This window comes from Haliotis rubra, unplaced genomic scaffold (genome assembly GCF_003918875.1).
Source record: "Haliotis rubra isolate DU_JTF1 unplaced genomic scaffold, ASM391887v1 Scf172, whole genome shotgun sequence".
Classification (NCBI taxonomy): Eukaryota; Metazoa; Mollusca; class Gastropoda; order Lepetellida; family Haliotidae; genus Haliotis; species Haliotis rubra.
The window spans coordinates 165,529-187,106 of record NW_025765692.1 but is presented as its reverse complement, the minus strand read 5'-3'; the positions used below and the strand labels follow the sequence as shown (position 1 = coordinate 187,106).

The 21,578-nt window shown below is 40.2% G+C and overlaps 1 protein-coding gene across 2 annotated transcripts in view; it reads right to left on the bottom strand.

Moving 5' to 3' along the window:
- Window positions 1-5,808: 5,808 nt before the first annotated feature.
- The window catches only part of LOC124272712 (proton-coupled amino acid transporter 4-like), a 54,940-nt gene continuing 39,170 nt past the window's right edge, over window positions 5,809-21,578 (bottom strand). The window contains exons 6-10 of one of the 2 annotated variants that reach the window (XM_046707897.1): window positions 11,626-11,710; window positions 10,894-11,169; window positions 10,183-10,361; window positions 8,623-8,795; window positions 5,809-6,936 (exon numbers count right to left, since the gene is read on the bottom strand). In XM_046707897.1, the coding sequence (XP_046563853.1) occupies window positions 6,698-6,936; window positions 8,623-8,795; window positions 10,183-10,361; window positions 10,894-11,169; window positions 11,626-11,710 (952 nt within the window). In that variant the 3' untranslated portion in view covers window positions 5,809-6,697. The remainder of the gene's footprint in view (window positions 6,937-8,622; window positions 8,796-10,182; window positions 10,362-10,893; window positions 11,170-11,625; window positions 11,711-21,578) is intronic. The other variant, XM_046707898.1, reaches the window with a different exon arrangement.

The following is a 21,578-nucleotide window of genomic DNA, read 5'->3' as shown; positions in this document are numbered from 1 at the left end:
CACATCAAGACATTTGATTTTATGGCATGGCTAATTTGATACAAACTGTTTGAGAGACATTCTAAAAGTTGTAAGAAATATGAATGACGAATCTTTATGGATGATCAACTTCTTTATTGAATGATAACAACGTTTTGGTATAGAATCAAGCAGTGCAAGTATCTATAGCGAAATGTTGCTATTGTTCAATGAAGTTCATCAGCCATAAACACTTGACATTTCTAATTTGATATGAAATGCTATGGTCAGACAATTTGTGCTTCCTTTCAAACATGACTAGCATTCTGAATTTTCATATTTTGTTACTGGAAAGATTCATTCCTGATGTATTACAAAATCTCAGTTGAAAATGACATGTAAATTAACAGTAAAATACATCAATTCATATCAAACTGTTCAAACATATTAATACAGATAAACTGTTGAACAGACTTGCATTTGGCATATACACGGAAGCTTCTGCATTTACAACACTGTTTCTATGGTTACAAGGCATTGATTTTGGGGCATGACTAATGCCCAAAACAAAAATGTCCACCTCAACAAACATGATCAGTTTGTAATTCAGGATGATGTAAAAATTTTGGGAAAATAAGATGACATCACTCAATTTAGTTATTGGATTGAGAAACCGCTCTAATTAAGACCCCTTGTATCCAGAAACCTTGCAAACTGGACGATATTTACATGGAATGAAATATATACTACATAAAATGCATCATTGCATGGCCATGACAGTCAGCATTAGTTAACAATCTATGTCACCGACACAAATTGAATGTTGGCATATATACATGGATTATTTCCAAAATCACATCTATGTATCAGTTATATGTACACAATGATCGGTAGTTTGTTCAGAAACACATCTATATTTACATATCAGCACGATCAATGTAGTGCTAGCAGAAAGCAACATAATGGTATTCTTAGTGGTATGCATAGAACATGGGTTTGACAAATTACCTCCCTTTATGAGATGGACAGAGGTGTTAGTGAATGGAGAAAACAGGATGTTTCAATGTAAATAAGGTGAACCATGGTGTCTACAGTGAATAAAATCGATGTGTGACAGCCCCAGTACTTGACAAGCAGGAGTCTGTAACATTTCATAGAAATAAGAAGCAAAGAAGACTCAGTAACACAACATGGAAACATAATAGAGGATTACAAATCACCTGAGATACTACAAAGGTAGATACAGCACAACCAGAAATTATTGAGAATTAAACATTGTAATTTTTTTTTTCACTCATTACTCACGTATTAATTGTGAATATTAGCGAGCATAACTCCAGATTCAAAGACAGGTGAACAGTTAGTATTTTGTCAAATCACCATGGGCAGCAATGCAGGCTTCAATGCGGCGGGGCATAGTACTGATCACAGAAGTTAGAAAGTCGTGGTCCATGCTGTCCCAATATCGGACCACCTCTTCTTTCATTTCAGCAATATTTGGCAGATTTTTCTTATTGACACTTTCCTTCATAAGTCCCCAAACATTTTCTATTGGATTTAGGTCGGGCTATAGCTTGGCCAATCTAATAATGTCATATTTTGGGTCCGAAACCAGGCCTGTGAATGCTTTGAACGATGTTTTGGGTCGTTGTCCTGCTGGAAAATCCAAACATTTCAATAGAACACGTGAGCAGATCGAAGTAAATGTCCCTCGAGAATATCTGTGTACCGCTCACTGTTCATATTCCCTTCAAATACAAAGAGGGGTGTTGCCCCTAACACAGATATGCCACCCCACACGTTAAATTTCAGACTGTACTTTGGGCGCTGTTACAAAGGTTTTTCAGTTTGTTTGGTCTTGAATTTCAGTGTATTAGGAAACAGCCACACAGAACTTTCATCTGAGAAAATCACATTGTCTCAGTTTAAATTTCTATGTTGTAAGCACCAGTTCAACCTTCGCCCCTTTTGTTCAGGTTTCATGATCGGTGATGGAATTCCTTGAATTTTCTGCCAACCCATTGCATGCAGCTCAGTTCTAATTGTCTCCTTACAGACAGCCACAGTTCCTCTATCAATCATATCCATCCTTAAGTTTTCTAAACTCCTTCGTTTGTTTTAAGAAACAAGAATACCAAGCCGCCTCGTGACACCGACAGTCAATTTTCTGGGCCTACCTGCGCCTCCCTGGTGCTCAATGCCATATCCATTTGCAATAGTTTTCAAAACACGATAAACAGTGGACAAAGGGATGCCTGTTCTACTTGAAATCACTTTAGCTGATCTGATGTCCTTGTTATAATACGCTAAAATCAACTTCCTCTTCTCTAAATCATCCATACTGAGGATCACTGAAAATGTCGTCTGCTAGCAAGTAAACAAAGGGGGCTAACTCTTCACAAACTAATGAAAAAGGATTAACGGAGTTGTCTCTCTTGAATGAAACCAAGCACTTGATAGCTGGTCTAGGTTCTTTATACTAGAAATCCAATTAAACATATTCCTAAAATTCGCAATAATTTCTGGTCATACATTAATAAAATATCAACTATTCAAAGATATATATTAAACTGCTTGATCACCTTATTACAGACAAGGCTGCTATTGTTTAAAGTCACAATAAGAAATAGTAGACACACTGTCAAACATACCCTGCCAACTCTATTTATTGAGTTATTGAGTGACCTTGCCTAAATGAACATTAACAAGCCAACTGTAGTTCATTTTCAAGTGAACATCAGTATGTCACGTGATTATGTTACAATCGAGCAGAGAGTTACAGAATTGTCAATATTTCATGCATCATGGAATTTGCTCTCTTTCAAATATCATATTAATTCATATTAATCATGCCAAACAACAACCAAATGAACTTGAAAAGGAAACAGTGCTTAAATTGTAGAGGTGTACAGATAAGATGAAAAGCTGTAAGTTATTTGCTAGATTAATTAAATTAGGATTGTTGTGCTTTTTGTAATGAATATGCTTCTTTCAAAGGCAAAGAATTGTTTGTTGTGTAAAAACTAAACTCTAAAATTAAATAAACTGCACTTGGAATTCTCCAGGAATAAAATACATTCTGATAACTATGTAGAAAGAACAAAGGAGTCGATCAGTCGGCAATTGACAGGCTTTATAGTGCATGGCAATGAAAGACCAGGGCAATCTACAGGGCACTATGTACATCACTGCATGCCAACAATATATACAGTTGATATTTACACTCAGAAAACCTTTATCATTAGAAACGCACAACACATGTATCTACGGCCTACTTGCAATATTGTGGAGGTACATATAATGTAATCCAAGGACACAGACTCACTATCATCACGTTATGTCGTCCACATGTCTAAATTATGTTCAAACTGTGAATTTGATGTGCGTTTGACCATGATATCCCATAAGGGGAGTATTGTACCTGGTCTAAATAGCTGGGATTTCTCAACATCACAATAAGATACAATTACAAACATTCATTAAATTTTCATTTCAACCTTCTGACATCTTGATCATAATATGACTGATTTCAAACAAAAGCTATAAAATGAATTTTTGAGAATATGCTTTTGCTCAAACTGAATCTGTTAATCCCTGAATACTACATGCATATATATATAATATATATACAGACACTTGCAACAGTGGTTCAGTAGTTTGCAATAATAAAACATTAATGTCAATATTGATCATCTGTATATCAATATGATCTGAAATTCCATTCAACGTGTTGATTAATGTAAGGGCTATTAATACAATCAACTGAAGCTATACTTGCAACAGTAGCCAGCAGTAGCCACTGATCAAAGTAAGTGCAACTTACACACCCAAATGGAGCTATACTTGTAACAGTAGCTAGTGGTAGCCAGTAGTAGCCACTCTCAAGAGTAGGTTCACCCCTTGAAGCGCTTACTACATTTACTGGAACAATTAAAGCTCCTTTTACTACAGAATGATACATATATCATTAAGTAAGGAATAATGGGTGCCCCTTTACTATCAAACAATGAATATTCCCCATATTACAGAACAATGAATTCTCACTTCACTGCAGAACAATAAATCCCATATGAACTAAATAATGAATGCTCACTTTCCTTGGAAAATGAAAAGTTACTTCATTACATAATAATGAATGCTCCCTCACAACAACACAAACTCTCTTTGAAAGTGATACAACTGGTGATATTTTGACCTATCTGCTTACCCTGGAACATTTAAACCTGAGATTAGACTGACTGGTATTTCATTTTATCGGAAAACATTTACAGAAAATGTTAACAAAATCTGTACATGACAATAAAATGAACACAATCAGATATTACAAGATGCACTAAAACAAAATGGGAGAACATAATGTTTAAAACAAACTTTGTAACCTAACAGAAACATTACAATTTAAAAAGTATTATCACTAAAACGTAAAAACATAAAACATAATTCATAATTGCATACAAAGCTGCAGATTTCAAAGTCACGGAATATGATGCTAAATACTTATAGAAAGAATGACCTCTGAACTCAGGAAGTGACCTCTGAGCTAAGGAAGTGACCTCTGAGCTAAGGAAGTGACCTCTGTGGGAAAGGCAGATGATGAGTGAGACAGTGTTGTCTGAAAGTCAACACACACACCATCACTGAAGAAACTGTTTGGATGTCTTGAACAATGACTTCATGCTTGTCAACAAACACCAGCCTGATGTTAGTTATATCACAAACCAAGCATGATCACAAAATACAGCATTATTCACCATGAGGGTGAATGAGTGAATCTGAATTAATGCCATCTTTTGCAGTTCAAACCTTGACAGAAAAAATACAGATTGTATTAGTACACAACTGAAAACAATACACAAAGAAGGAATTCATAGAGGCCAAACTTTTACCTTGAGACAATCGTGTATTTGACACATCAGAGTTTGACACAACAGCGTTTGACTGTAATTGCTGCTGCATGGTAAGAAGTAATAACCCTGAGGCCTAGCCAATGGAGGAGAAAGGTGACTATCCTATCAATATCTCTACCACCTAAACTAGCAATCCCAGTTGGGACTGAACAGCTTTGATCATAATGAACAGTTTTACTATTGCTGTTGTTTTGTTTATGAACTTTTCTTCATCCAGGCAAATGCCAAGGCTTGGAGAGTGTCTTGTGAAATTGGTCAGTTTAGACAACTATGCGTGGGACTCCACGTGTAATAAAATGTATACTTGTTTTCATGCAAATGGCATATTTAATACATTGTGTGGGGAGAGAAAATAATGAAGAAATTTCAAATTGATTTGCGTTGAAGTCTTGGAAGATGAAAAACGTACCAGAGGCTTATGTACATTCACGCACAACAGCCCTGCAGCAGCCACCTGTACATCTCCTTCATTATGCCACTGTTTGGCACACTGACAGGTCTTGGCTAGACACCTAAACACTCCATAATGACAAACTGAGCAACTGAAAAAGAGCATTATCTTACCTCACACATAAATGTCGTTTTCTGTTTGCTTGGCTCTTCGTAACCCGTTCTGAGTGCTGGGAATGTCGAACAGCGGGATACAGTGGGAATTCATTTGGTACTTTGTCTTAGCAATTCGTTATCTTGCATAACTGAGTCCCATATGATGTACTGAAAATACCGATGTTTTGTGAATGCAAATAAATGGAAGGGAGATAACTCTAAATTTGTTTTTTCTTGTATATTTCTGCTAGATTCTTTGTAATCTGAAAATCTAGTATTGGCTAATTGCCTAACTCTGGTACTCCTTATTATGATCCGATACGTGTGCTTCAAACAGTTCAAAATTAACATTGAGGTGTTTGGAAAGATAAATACATTGTTCAATGGTCCCTCAGCGCCCATGGGTTGATGTACCCTTCATGTACATAAACAAACATAACAAGGAACATCAACAAGCAGAGGGTACATCAACCATGCTCAGTGAACAACTTATAATGGCATTGCAACACTTCTGCATATGTTTCATTGTATGGGTACAATGTGTAAAGCCTAATTGTGGCGTCCCCAGTCATGATAATGCTGGAATATTGCTAAAAACGGCGCAAAACCATACTCACTCACTCACTCTGCATATGCACTCAGCAATTAAAAATGTAAAAGAGGTTCTCAACAAAAGTAAATTTTAAAATGCAGTAATGAAAATAATTTTTCGAAAAAGCTATTTGCCACAACTAACTACATATACACAGAATTTCTGAACATTTTAAAACAAAACCTTCAAGAAATGGCCACAAGAAATTTTAGCTTTCAATACTGTCACATTGAAAAGATCAAATACAGGCAATAATTAATTTCTCACAAATAAGATTAAAAATGGAAAATTGAACATGATCTAAACTTCATTACTAGTGTAAATTGCTGTACATAAAGCAACCCCACTTATAAAACAACCCCCAGGAAAACGGCTCAATACAAATGCTAATTAACCTACCAATGTATCAATATGTATCAAGATGTATCAATAATGTCCACACTGTGACACAGTCATATATAAAACTGACTTAGTTATGCCAAAAAACCCACAAGGTTACAGATAAGATCATCAACTCATCTACAAAACATGTCCATCAGTCAACCTGTTTCTGTATGGAAGGGTTGCCATTTGTACAATGCTTTGCAATGAAGCCAGACAGATTATTACAAAAGTACAAATATTCACATCATCTGATGAAAGAACATTCTCCTCTGAAATCACATACATAAACTAACACACAGAGACACCAACATCAAAATGTTGCAATGATTTCCTTTAAAGAACTATATGTTCCTGTTGCAAAGCCTATTACACCAAAAAGCATGATGAGAAAGTTCTTAACAAACATTATCTTAGATATGGACCCATCCTCTGATGCATAAGTGACGAGTTCAATGGCAGCTGGGAAAATCAAAGCAAGAGAGCAGCTGGCAAATGCCCCGATGAGCGAGATGAGAAGGTCCAGATGAGGAATGAGTATTGCGAATCCAACTGGAAGGAAAGAAACAGATATACATGATACTGATCATATATCGACGAACATTTCGAACACCTTTTGGTGTCAGGTAGGATAAGCATAGATTCATTTGTCACACAATTATTTACCTAGGTTGGTTTTACTTAAAGTATATTATTTATGATATTGTGGAACTTAAATTCAACTCGGCAGATATTCGCCGTAGACATACATGTGATGAGCACTGGAACTATTCTCAGCAGATATTCGCTGTAGACTTACACGAAGATGAGCACTGGAACTATTCTCAGCAGATATTTGCCATAGACTTACACAAGATGAGCACTAGAACTATTCTCAGCAGATATTTGCCGTAGACTTACACTAGATGAACACTAGAACTATTCTCAGCAGATATTCGCTGTAGACTTACACGAGATGAGCACTGGAACTATTCTCAGCAGATATTCGCTGTAGACTTACACGAGATGAGCACTAGAACTATTCTCAGCAGATATTCGCCGTAGACTTACACGAGATGAGCACTGGAACTATTCTCAGCAGATATTCGCTGTAGACTTACACGAGATGAGCACTGGAACTATTCTCAGCAGATATTTGCCATAGACTTACACAAGATGAGCACTTGAACTATTCTCAGCAGATATTTGCCGATGAGCACTTACACAGATGAGCACTGGAACTATTCTCAGCAGATATTCGCCGTAGACTTACACAAGATGAGCACTAGAACTATTCTCAGCAGATATTTGCCTTAGACTTACACGAGATGAGCACTAGAACTATTCTCAGCAGATATTTGCCATAGACTTACATGAGATGAGCACTAGAACTATTCTCAGCAGATATTTGCCTATAGCAGATATTACACTTACAATGAGATGAGCACTAGAACTATTCTCAGCAGATATTCCCATACACTTACACGACACTAGAACTATTCTCAGCAGATATTCACTTACACGAGATGAGCACTAGAACTATTCTCAGCAGATATTCGCCATAGACTTACATGAGATGAGCACTAGAACTATTCTCAGCAGATATTCAGCCATACACTTACACGAGATGAGCACTAGAACTATTCTCAGCAGATATTCGCCATAGACTTACACGAGATGAGCACTAGAACTATTCTCAGCAGATATTCGCCATAGACTTACATGTGATGAGCACTAGAACTATTCTCAGCAGATATTCGCCATAGACTTACATGAGATGAGCACTAGAACTATTCTCAGCAGATATTTGCCATAGACTTACATGTGATGAGCACTAGAACTATTCTCAGCAGATATTCTGCCATAGATTTACATGAGATGAGCACTAGAACTATTCTCAGCAGATATTTGCCGTAGACTTACACGTGATGAGCACTAGAACTATTCTCAGCAGATATTTGCCGTAGACTTACACGTGATGAGCACTAGAACTATTCTCAGCAGATATTTGCCGTAGACTTACACGTGATGAGCACTAGAACTATTCTCAGCAGATATTTGCCGTAGACTTACACGTGATGAGCACTAGAACTATTCTCAGCAGATATTCCGTGATGAGCACTAGAACTATTCTCAGCAGATATTTGCCGTAGACTTACACGAGAGGAGCACTAGAAGTATTCTTAGCAGATATTCGCTGTAGATTTACACGTGATGAGCACTAGAACTATTCTCAGCAGATATTCCCCGTAAACTTACATGTGATGAGCACTAGAACTATTCTCAGCAGATATTCGCCGTAGACAATCAGTCTCCGGGACACAAGGCGGCTCTCAATGACTGGCCATATGATCTTCATGGGCACATAGAACTGGACACCGTAGGATATGAAGATGGATATAGCAAACATAAGCTTCACTGACAAGTACAGCCTGAAATACAACAGAATCAACATCAGCACTTACATAAACTCCACAGAGTGGCCAATTCTCTATAGGGGTGGTGGGGTAGCCTAGTGGTTAATGCATTCACTCATTAAGCCAAAGGCCCGGGTTTGATTCCCCACATGGGTTCAATGTGTGAAGCCCATTTCTGGTGTCCCACACTGTGATATTGCTGGAATATTGCTAAAAGCTGGTAAAACTAAACTCACTCACTCATTCTCAATAGTGTCACTTTAAGTGACCTCTATGTTGAAGTCCAAGGTGAAAATCAGTGGGTATGGTGTTGACAAATGATGAATTATAAATGGTGTGATCTTGGAATCAAATCCTGAACAAATGATTCAACCACAGCTTGGTGATGAAACTGAACACAGTGATCTGTCTGATGGTCACCTGGGGATAGGTGAGTTACAACAACTTAACAGACTGACAATAAGAAAAGAATTACTGACCTAGTTTGAAAACAACACTAAACATACGAACTGTCTATACAGTGAAACCGTGCTACGCTAGAGTATACCATTCCCACTTGAACAATTTAAAAAACAAATTTTGGTGATGTCCCTCAGAAACAAACACAATCTGTTGATCAGCACATGCAGGCTGGTGGGAAGTCAGGTAATACACGTTAAACATAATGCCAAGCATCAGTGGTATAATGATTTCTAATGTGCACTTGCTACAGTGCTCGGACGCACATTTTGAGTGAGTGAGTGAGTCCAAATAAAAAAACTGTTGTAGTTCTGATTACATCTCTTAAAAATTTAGGTAGGTCAGAACTTTTTTCTTACATATTGTTTTTTGAAGTAAAGTACAAACTAATAAGACATTTATCAATGTGTAATAGTTTATTCAATCAAGCTTGCGGCCATCATATCAACTTTCTCTATCAGAATGACAGATATCTGTTGGTGCCGGGAAAAAACAATGGTATCTGAAAGCGTATTTTATTCATTCCGCTTGAATAAAATAGGGTCGGCACCAGAACGGTCGGGTAATCGCAACCACAACATTTTATTTTTTAGGCCTGAGTATGGTTTTACACCGCTTTTAGCAACATCATGGATGGGGAGACCAGAAATGGGCTTCACACGTTGTATCCATGTGGGCAATCGAACCCGGGCCTTCGGTGTGCTTATACCACCAGGCTACCCCACACATTTAAAAGGACTTTAGAGCTCTCAAGAGCTGTCAAATAATAATCAACAATAAACATCATGACAAACGAATCATATGAGCGGGCCAACAACACACATACCAAAATTCATTACATTCTAAAAGAAAAGAAATAAACAATCGTATTGACAGACTTTGATTCAAATGGTAAAGATTTTTTCAAATGTTAATGATTTCTGAGTTCAAAGATTTCACCTACCAGTTATCTGTTGGCAGGTTCAGTGTTATGCTTCCCTTAGCATCGTCTCCGTATTTGAGGTAGCCATAGAAACCGACGGCTGTGTAGAGACAGGTCACAATCACCATACCCAGGTTGAGCACTCCGGTCCACCCTGCAAAGTCCTGGGGGTTCCTCATCTTGTTCTCTAGAGGGAGCACCTGCAGGGTGAGTGAGTGAACATGGGTCTCTACTAGTGTCAGCAATATTCTACCTACTAAATAAATACACGCTGTTAAATGACCTCAGTCCGACACCTTGTATATGTTTGACCAAATACTGACCGTCAAAGGGTTCCGGGTACAGTCAGCTTTCAGTAAAACTCACTTGGTCAATCGGCACAATATACTGACAATCAGTACAAAATATGGTTTAACACTTCACTCAGCCGTAAACACGCCAGCTATACAACAGCAGCCAGTAACTAAACCAGAGGTTGATATAATGAGCAGCTTTGGATGTAATGACATGAAATTAACCAAGTCACATGGTGAGACCAGCTGATTCACAAAGTCACAGGTTTGAAGCATCCACTAGACTCAGGGTTACAGTCCTAAAGGGTAGTTATTCCACCTACCAAACTAATCCCCTCATAGGCAAACCTGACCAGATGATTCAGAAGTCACTTCTCGAAGGTTTGAAGCATCCACTAGACTCAGGGTTACAGTCCTAAAGGGTAGTTATTCCACCTACCAAACTAATCCCCTCATAGGCAAATATTGCTGTGCGGAAGTAGAGGGGAAGCTGCGCAAAGGAGGAGAATGCCGGCCTGGAATTCACACTAGGCAGGCCCTGGACAATGTAGACGAAGATGATACCGAGGCCGGTGATGGTGAGGAGGTTGGCGAAGGCGGAGAAGGGAGCGAGGGCTCGGAGATTCTTCACGAATGTGTAGGGGACTAACAGGATCATGACGATCACCATGTACACTCGGATGACGGGATCGTCAGGATGAAAATGGTGAATGACCTGTAACACAATCACCATTTATAGTCAGGTGTCAAGGCATTAATGTCTAAACTCAGGGACTCAAAATTATAAAGTTTGACTTTCTGATTTCAACACTCCTGTCAATATATACACCATTTTCTGTCTTTTGTACAAACTGCCTAAAATATATCACTGAGCAATGAAGAAAATATATGTTCTAACAGTTCTGAACTATATGGGGTTGCATAACTATCAGCTGATCATGGTTTAATGCCACTTTGAGCAGAATTTAGTCATATCACTGTACACTGTTCCTGCCTTTTGTGCATGGAACTAGCTGTAGGCTGAAGGTGCTATTATGGGTACAACATATTATATATTGGTTATACCAAAGAGGACTTCCGCTGAAATGTAAAGTTCAGTTCTAGTGTGACTGCAGCCACAAATACAAGCTCTATGGCAATTAAAAGTTTTGTTAGAATCACATTACATTACCTGTTGTACTGTCGTGGCAACGAAGACAATGTACACCGAGCAGAAGCCGAACTGGGTCAGCATCAGCATGGTATTGACAAGGTACCTGAAACACAACACTGTCCTGCATCAGTCTTCCCTGGAGGGTTTCCACACGTGTATGTAGGCTCACATCATATCTACCTCACAACAACTCATCAGTAGAAGCAGAACTGTCATAGCACATCAACATTTCATCTCGTGTGGAGACTTCTCAAGACTATCTGTAAAGCTGATACTTGGTCTACAGCTGACAAACGGTTTTACAATATATAACACCCAGCAAAATGGTTCATGCTTTTCAAAGTTGACATATTTCTCTGACAGCAGGCCAATTTTGGGAATAGGGTTTTAATATATGAAGAATCCAACCATTATTCTTTTTGGATATCAAATATATAAACACTAAATATAATGCAAGTTTATATTATCACCTCTGAATTTTGACAAAGATTTTAAACCTATATGTTTATTCCTGTTCATATATTGCATATCAAAAGACTCATGGGAGAGGTTCTATTACTCATATATGTACACTGTCATAATGGTTACAGTTATGACGTCACAATGCTAATACCACTGTCATAAATGGTATTAGACCATGCTTGACTCATGTGAGGAAGCTGAGGCAGTTTCTATCAATTTATGTTGGAGAGTAATAAACAGAATACTAAACTTCGCTTCCATGAAATACTATTATTGTTATTATACTTCGTGAAAGATTTAGTATCAAACTCACTTTTGATCGTTTGATACCAAATCATTAACTTGTTTAACAAGAGTCAACAGAAGATGACAAATCTCCCCGGCCCCTACATATTTGAAAGAACAAATCATCAAGTCCAACTTGATGTATTTTTAGACAAAGTCCAACACGTTTCCATGGAAATCAAGAAAAATCAAAATGACAAAAATCTGTAAATAGCAAAAGGCACCACTTTAGGTTCTGTTTGATATATCTACCAAGTTTCGTTGAAAGATATTGAGCGGTTTTCGAATTGTGCTCCGGAAACGAAACCCATCCCTCCCTTTTGAGACTAAGTCTGAATCGTTTCCATGGAAACCGGGAAAATAAAAATTGGAAATTTTAATATAAATTGTATATTTATATACTTATCCTATCTCACAACTTGCACCTCTCTCTCTTGCTTCGACTTTTAGTGGAACGACTGTAAACTTTTTTCCTTAGGCCACCTTGTTTATTCGCCCGTGCACTCCATCCTGCTCTCCTTAATTAGCTTCTTAGTTCCTAAGCTTGCAGCATGCTCCACTAATTGCCCACGTGACTACCTTGAATGATCATTCTCATCTTGGAGCCAACGTTGTAATCTGAGTAGTGGGGAGGCCGGGCGGGCATCTGTTGTGTGAGATAGGATAAGTATATAAATATACAATGTATATTAAAATTTCCAAATTTTTCAACTTATCCTATCTCACGACTTGCACTTATCCCACGGTTGGACGGCGGGCCGCAGATTACCCTCCTGTCTGGACAGTGCGAAAAGCTGGTCTTGGAGCTGTGTGGACTGATGACAACCATAGATAGCGATGTACAAGGGAGGCCTGTTACGCATGCACGCAACTCCTATGCTTGTAGTGGGTTCTCCAGAACCCTTTGGCTTACTAAGCACAACGACTTCCAGGGAGATGGGTGCTCCCGAGCGATGTGGTGTTCGGCCGCAACCTTGTAGAAGACAAGTAAGCCTCGCCTCGCCACGATTTACAAGGTACCCCCGTAATTAAAGTCTTGCGACTAGAATCGGGTCAGCCCCTGCTTCAAGAAGGCCCCCCTGACATCGACCGAGGCGGGTGAAAGAGAAACACAACTCGGCATCTCCAAGGTTTAACGTTCAGTTCCGGGCAGAATCAAATTGACCCTCACTCCTCATGCTTGACAACAGCACAAGAATCAGTATCGAAACGTCGCACTCACGAATAAAAAGAAGTTGTTATCCATAAAGTTTGTTCTATATTGTACTTCCCAACTTCTAAAATGCCACTCAAAGAAGTCCTCACTCCTTTGCCTAAGCTTAGTCAAAGGATGTGCCCGGCAACTTTGGAGGCAGAACGCAACGAAATCCACTGGAATTCGGGAGTGTCACACTTCACTGACGTAATTGCTCCGTGGAGTAGAGGTCAGTAAGCGTGAATGTCGAACACCTCTGCATCGTCATGCTGATTGTGCCTCAGGTCCGTATTCCGATGCCTTGGTATGGAGGCCATGTGAAGTATAATGAGAACAAAAGGTTGAGATCCAGTTCAACTTTTATTCAGTATATACAAGGAAGTAGAAAAACGCGAATGCGGAACCGTCCCTCATCTGCGTTGTTGGGCTGATGTAAGCTGCTGAGCCAGTACAAGAGGTCCAACTGGTGTAGTCCCTGGACATCCGTGACAGACAGGTCTCGCAGGTAATGTGAAGAGAAGACTGTATCAGAACGCCAGAAGCAACCTTCCATGATAGCGGACAAGGAGCAGTTGCCATGGAGGGCCATCGTTGAGGCTAGTGCACGAGTCTCATGAGGATTGGAAGCAGCTGGAGGAGGCAACCCTGCAAAGGTGTAGGCTCGCAGGATCGTGGCACGCATCCAGAAGGCCAATGTGGTCCGGGAACCTCAGTTCTTGAAGCGTTCGACAAGGGTATTAACAGGCGCTTCCGTAGCCGTCGACGATCCTTGGAGGCAGCAAGGTAAACGTATAGAGCCCTAACAGGGCAGAGTGTCAAATCTTCAATATCATCAGGCCCAAGAATGGTGGACAACGGGGGAATGGTAAACATCCGGTCCGGTTGCCCTGGCACTTGGTTTTTGGTAGCGAAGACCCAGGAAAGCCTTGCCATGCTTCTTCCGTTTGAACCGCACCTGATTGACATCAAGCGCATGCAGTTTAAATATACAAGCAGCGGTAGCCAAAGCTACCAGGAAGAATGTCACTTGTTCGAAGTCCTTGTCTTCTAAAGGTTCATAATCTGTAGAAATCATATGACGAAGGACGACGGACAGATCCCAGGCTGGAGGTCTGAACTTCCTGGACTGGTCAGAGAGTCTATAGGAGCGTAGTAGACTCTGCAACTCGGGAACAGTGGAAATCTTCGTGCCTGTGGTGGCAGCCAAAACCGAGTTGATGGCGGCTAAGTAGGTAGCTAACGTAGTACCCTTGAGTTTCTTAGTAGTGCGGAGATGCTGGAGAAACTCAGCAACGACCTGAGCCGAGGTGGAAGTGGGAGATGCAATTCCCCTAAGCTTGTAATAGTCTTCAAACTTCTTCCACTTATTGTCGTACAAGGAACAAGTTGAATTACGATGCACTGAAGTGATAGCTGTGGCTACTCGGCGAAGGTACTTCCGGTGTTCTGGATGTATCAGAAAGTGAAGATAAGCATCCTGAAGATCTAGGCTGATGAGGAAGTCTCCCTTCTTCAGGATGGTGCGTAAAAGGTTGATCGACACCATCCTGAAGTGAGGCGGTGGAAGCAGGAATGGGGCATTGAACAACTTCATATTGAAGATGAGCCGGAGTTTGTTGGAATTTTTCTTTGGAACCAAGAAGATGGGGGAGTAGAATCCTGGAGTGACGGGTGATGGACCTAGGAGCTCTATCGCGAGATTGTCTAATAGCGTACCTATTGTGGATTGCAGAGTGTGAAGCTGGTCCACAGGATATGAGCGATGAGCCGGATGCGACATCAGAGGTGGACTGCCAATAACGGGTAGCTGATAGCCGTGAAGTAGCAGGTTGGTGACATATGGATCTTTGAGGATGGTCCAATTCGGGGCGAAGATCTGCAATCTCCCACCTACCGGAGTGTTGTAAATCCGAACGACTGGGGACGGGAGGTCCCAATCGTGCGATTGTCTCAAGCCGTCACTGCCTCCCAGCGCTGGTCCCTGGGCCAGAGTTGGTCCTGAAGGCGACGGAGGAACCACTGCCGCCAGATCTGTTTCCTCTCCACCACCTTGAGTGGATGCGCCTCGAAAAAGATTGCGTAAATCCGGATTGGTAGGGGTGAACTGTGCAGTTCGACGCTGTTTTAATGAGTCCTGGAGCTGTGACTTCTGTATCTTTAACAGTTAAATCGAGACTTGAAAGTGGGTTTCTTTATCAACTTTATTAGATACTTCTTGGATGCTACCATTGAAGAGGGAGTCAATAACCCAAGGCTGGCGAAACAGTTCTGTTTTAAATTGCTCCTCCTATGAAGAGATGTTAAAGGTCACATAAACCCTAGGGGGTAAAAATACATAAATCACTAACTGGCATCGTTATAATTGAAACCCCGTCATTAAAACTACTCATTTCGACCTTTAATTGACTTAAATCGACCTTTTTGACAACAGTGCACAATTCTTACCTGCGAACGAAATTTCAACCAATCAGAGCGGCGCGACTCTGTGACGTCATATGAGGAATAGCTTTGAGGGCCGATGCAGAATTCATCTACATTTTAGGGGGTAAATTATCTTGTTTACAGGCTTGTATAAACCTGAAATCGTGACAATTGTTTTCGAAAATGAAAGCTATATGTTCTCACAATCTACTGGCATTTAATTTTGTCTCCTGCTTTGCCTAGTTTCCGAAGTTACAACTTGTTTTCATAGACGCTTCTGTCACAATTGATTGGTGTCATTAGGGCCCTCTCATTTGTATAATGACTGATCCAAATTGATCCCATTTCTGTGTTTTTTAACCTCGATATTTAATCATGTCATGTAAAAATCTGTTTGTATTCTCAAAACAGTGTCGGCCCATAAGTTTTCACATGCAATACAGCAATTAATACTCCCTTGTTGTAACCCGTGTTTGGTGGTATAAACCTACACATGTTATTTGTTTACAGTCTTGTATAAACCTGAAATCGTGACAATTGTTGTGGAAAATGAAAGCTATATGTTCTGACAATCTACTGGCATTTAATTTTGTCTCCTGCTTTGCCTAGTTTCCGAGTTACAACTTGTTTTCATAGACGCTTCTGTCACAATTGATTGGTGTCGTTAGGCCCTATTTGTATAATGACTGATCCAAATTGATCCCATTTCTGTGTTTTTTTACCTCGATATTTAATCATGTCATGTAAAAATCATGTATTCTCAAAACAGTGTCGGCCCATAAGTTTTCACATGCAATACAGCAATTAATACTCCCTTGTTGTAACCCGTGTTAGGTGGTATAAACCTACACATGTTATTTGTTTACAGGCTTGTATAAACCTGAAATCGTGACAATTGTTGTGGAAAATGAAAGCTATATGTTCTGACAATCTACTGGCATTTAATTTTGTCTCCTGCTTTGCCTAGTTTCCGAGTTACAACTTGTTTTCATAGACGCTTCTGTCACAATTGATTGGTGTCGTTAGGCCCTATTTGTATAATGACTGATCCAAATTGATCCCATTTCTGTGTTTTTTTACCTCGATATTTAATCATGTCATGTAAAAATCTGTTTGTATTCTCAAAACAGTGTCGGCCCATACGTTTTCACATGCAATACAGCAATTAATACTCCCTTGTTGTAACCCGGTGTTAGGTGGTATAAAACCTACACATGTTATTTGTCATCATTCACTTGATGGTCAGTTAATGAATTTATAACAGGTATAATTAGTGGTAACACACTTTAGATTACCTCGATAAAGGTTCCCATTTGGCATTTCTTGTGTCTGAGTAAATATTCAACATTATGAACATCGATCAAAGGATTAACCGATAACACGCTGATTGATTAATTACTTTTATCTTACACAGCGGAATTGTCAAAGGTAGTGTTTATGTATGTAGATTTACTAATCTATACTGTATACACTCTCTGCCGTCATGGTCAACGTTCAGTGAAACAACGTCCTTCTTCAAAGGATTAACCGCAATACATTGATTGATTGCCCATTATTATTAACTAAATTACTGTTTTTAAATGAAAGACGGACATTATGCAATTAGTTGACAGGTGTGCTATCTTGGGTGACCAATGAGACTATATACCAATACCTGAAAAGATTTATCACTTTTTCATTGATATTAAACTGTTAAAAGACACATCATTTGGAACAGTTTTGTGGATATTGATGGAAACATTCCTCAAACAAGGTAATGGCCTGATATTGTTCCTATAACTTTAATCTGTTTTTTTAATTTTAATATTTGCATTTTGTTTTTAATCATTTGTCGTAGCATTCAACAGAATCATTGTTTTGCCTACCGTGAAGTGTAATGAGACAGACAACATACACTAGGGTGTGTGTGGCAATTATGATTCACATTGGCAAACTATAAAATGTCTAGATATTATCAGTTCTGTTATAAATTCACTATAAGTATCAAAGCAGATCGCCAGCTTTTATTTAGTTTCAAAATGCATAAAGCTATGATAATAAACTAATTAGGATTATAAAGACCAAATATAAAGCACGACATTGACTAGTATCTACATACTGGTGAGTGGACATTAACCATGGGAATGTAGCAAGAAATTTATCGCTAGGTATTGTGACTCTCACCCCACCTCGCCTCACGTGGAAGAAATCGCTATGTTATAAGTTGTGTCATGCAAAATCCTTTTGGTTATGATTCCAATACATATTTAGCTTCACGAGTGGAAAGAAGTTTTGATTTTCTAACTTGATGAAAACAATCTATAATCTCATTAATTCTAACAGACTTTACGATTTTCAAAATGGCGCTTCCATCGGGAACATCCGCCAGTCTGTGGATAAATGCTATTTAGGTTTGTTTTCACCGAGTTACAAAATCAAAACTACTTTTCACTGGTAGTAAAATATTTATTTTATTGATAGCCAATAGGATTTTGCATGACATATAACGATAACATAACAATTTCTCTCTGGGCAGCCAGGTGGGTCAATATAATACTACTTCCTACAATATTATTGTTACTTCGACCACAACCTCACTTCGAGGAAGAAATCGTTATGTTACAAGCTGTGTCAGGGAAAATCTTTATGGTCATCAATCATATGCATATTTTACTACAACTAGTAAGTAGTTTTGATTCTTTAACTTCCGTGAAGCTGATCTGAACACAAGTAAGATATCGATTTCAGGCTTCCACATAACGCCAGCCGAACTCACAAACATAACCCATTTAGCAATTTAACCGCGGGTCCTGTGGAAATCTGTGCATGGTGACACCATCACCCTACCCTAGGAGCAATTGACGACAAAGCAACGATTCGGGCATGTCGTCGTTGATGTCGAGAAATCATCAAAATGATGAGCTGCTACACACTTTCTATACAACTAACTGAAAATCGCCTCATATGACGTCACTGCAGTGCTCTGGTTAAGGGGTCCACGTCGGCGAACAGCAAGAGTGTAGCCCAAAAAATGAGACAACTGATCCAGGATAATTTGGAACTGGTCCAGAGCTAAAGTCATGCATCCTCGGATGTAAAAGTCTTGATCAGAGTAAGTATGCTCCAGAGCAGTGTTAACAGCGTCGACTGCTGCAATCACTAATAGATGGCAACGTCTTTCTCACAGCTGAATCCATGTGAGCAAACTCTCGGTCCTCAATAAGGTAGGGTGAAGCAGCTCGTTTGCCACACAGGGTTCCAATATCCTCTGTTGGAGCCTAGAGATTTTTGTTAGGCCGTGGACATGAGAGGTAGACGGCTTATATCTGGGAGCAGAGAATCCGCCCTTAATTCATTTCAGGCTCTTGAAACCATCATTTAGTGTACTGGATAATTTCAGAATACAAGGTCGAGGTGGTAGGGTGATGGTAGACCAATCCCGGTTCCTAAGAGTATAAGAGTGATCCAGGTCATCTGCTGAAGTACTCAAGGGAAGTTGGAGCTTCTCAACAATCCAAAGGAGTACCTCAGGTGTCTCAACTGCTGCAAAGCTACCCCCCCAGGGGTAGATAACTCAGAGTGAGCGGGAGATGCAGGCATGGCTATTTGGACTGGATCAATCTCAGGAGGTGGACCAGATGAAGAGCCAGGAGCTACCGAAGCCGGATGGGCTGGAGTAGACGGCTGTATTTGGTTCCAGGTTGAGGTTATGGCCCTGATCATCATATTTAGATCCGGAGTCGCTGTAGGAGTGGGATTGTTATCAGGTTCCCATGACTCAGCAATGATCCTAGAGTGAGTCGAAGGATTCTCAGAGCATGTAGACGGAACATCGTAAGAGACTGTAGGCCTATTAGTGGTATCAGAGCAATGATCACCCGAACGTCGGTCAGAGGAACTGTATCGAGATCTCGACGTGGTAAGTACCAAAGTAGGTTTGTAAGCCGGTGATCTGGATTCCCTAGTATGGCTAGGTGATCCGGTATGATATGAAGAACTAGTCTGGGTCTCTGTAGTTCTAGTTGGTGATCTGGTTCTGATTGGAGCTCTGGTACGACCATCTGAATAGGATCGGCCATGAGATGTGGATCTGTACTGTGATCCCGATTGGTCAATGGCTCTGTAAGGTGATCTAGATCGTATAGGTGACCTGGGTTGGTAAGATGATCTGGATTTGTAAAGTGATCTGGATCGATGCACTAAATCGAAACTGTGATCGTGATCTGGATCTATAAGGTGATCTGGTTTGCAGTTGCGATCTGGCTTGATTTGGTGATCTGGATTGGTTAGGTGATCTACTTTGATGTTGTGATCTGGATCGGTTCGGTGATCTGGATCGGTCTGGCGATCTACTTCGATGTTGTGATCTGGATCGGTCCGGTGACCTAGATCGGTCCAGTGATCTGATTCGAAGTTGTGATCTGGATCCATTCGGTGATCTGGATCGATTAGGTGATCTGGATCGGTCCGATGATCTACTTCGATGTTGTGATCTGGATCGGTTCGGTTATCTGGATCGGCTAGGTGATCTGTCCGGTGATCTGATTCAAAGTTGTGATCTGGACCCGTTTGGTGATCTGGATCGGTTAGGTGATCTGGATTGATCAGGTGATGTGGATCGCAGTTGTGCTCTGGATCGTGACTGTGATCTGGATTGATCCGGTGATCTTGATCGGCACGGTGATCTAGATTGGGCTTGTGATGGTGATCTGGATCATGAAGGTGATCTAGATCGTTGTGGTGATCTAGAATGATGTGGCGATCTGGATCGGCGATTAGGTGATGAAACCTGAAGTGTTGATTCATGATTAACGCCCCCTTGCGACGCTGTTGTAGCCAGCTCTGTCCGGTTCAATGAACTGTGGGGAGACAGTTGGCTGGTTGAACGCGGTTGGCCAGGCTCCAAACAATCTGAGACAGTCGAGGGGGATATGTACCGATGATCTGGATGATGATAGTGTCGATCTAAGGTCCCCTGGTAGTGTAGATAGCACAGGTAACGAAGAATTGTCGATCACAACCACCCGCGAGTGATCTGACGCTAGGGAAGGAGGTGATTGATGCGTACATAATAGGTGCCGAACGTCCTCAGATAAGTAAGAATCTGATGAAGCGTCCATAAAATCCTCTTGAACCACAGACATCGCTCTCTCTTGCATGAAGGTACGATTTTCTGTCGCTGTAAAGTAAATTTCCTGTCCTTATCGGCAAATTCTCCGGGAGCAAACACGAATGTAGGCCTTAAAATCCTCATCTTTTAGTGAATTACACTTGCCACATCGTTTGTTCCAGTTACATTGTCCAATACAGTCACTGGCAGACGAGTGAGGGTAGAGGGACGAATAATTCGTCTTGCATTGAGCACAAACTTTCCTTTTCCTTGGCTGATTATAAGTTTTCCCCATGAAATAATGTCCCTAATATACAGCACGTCCACAGAGTCGTGCGACAAGAAAGAGAATGATCATTCAAGGTAGTCACGTGGGCAATTAGTGGAGCATGCTGCAAGCTTTATTAGGAACTAGAAAGCTAATTAAGGATAGCAGCATGGAGTGCACGGGCGAATGAACAAGGAGGCCTATGGAAAAAAGTTTACAGTCGTTCCACTAAAAGTCGAAGCAAGAGAGAG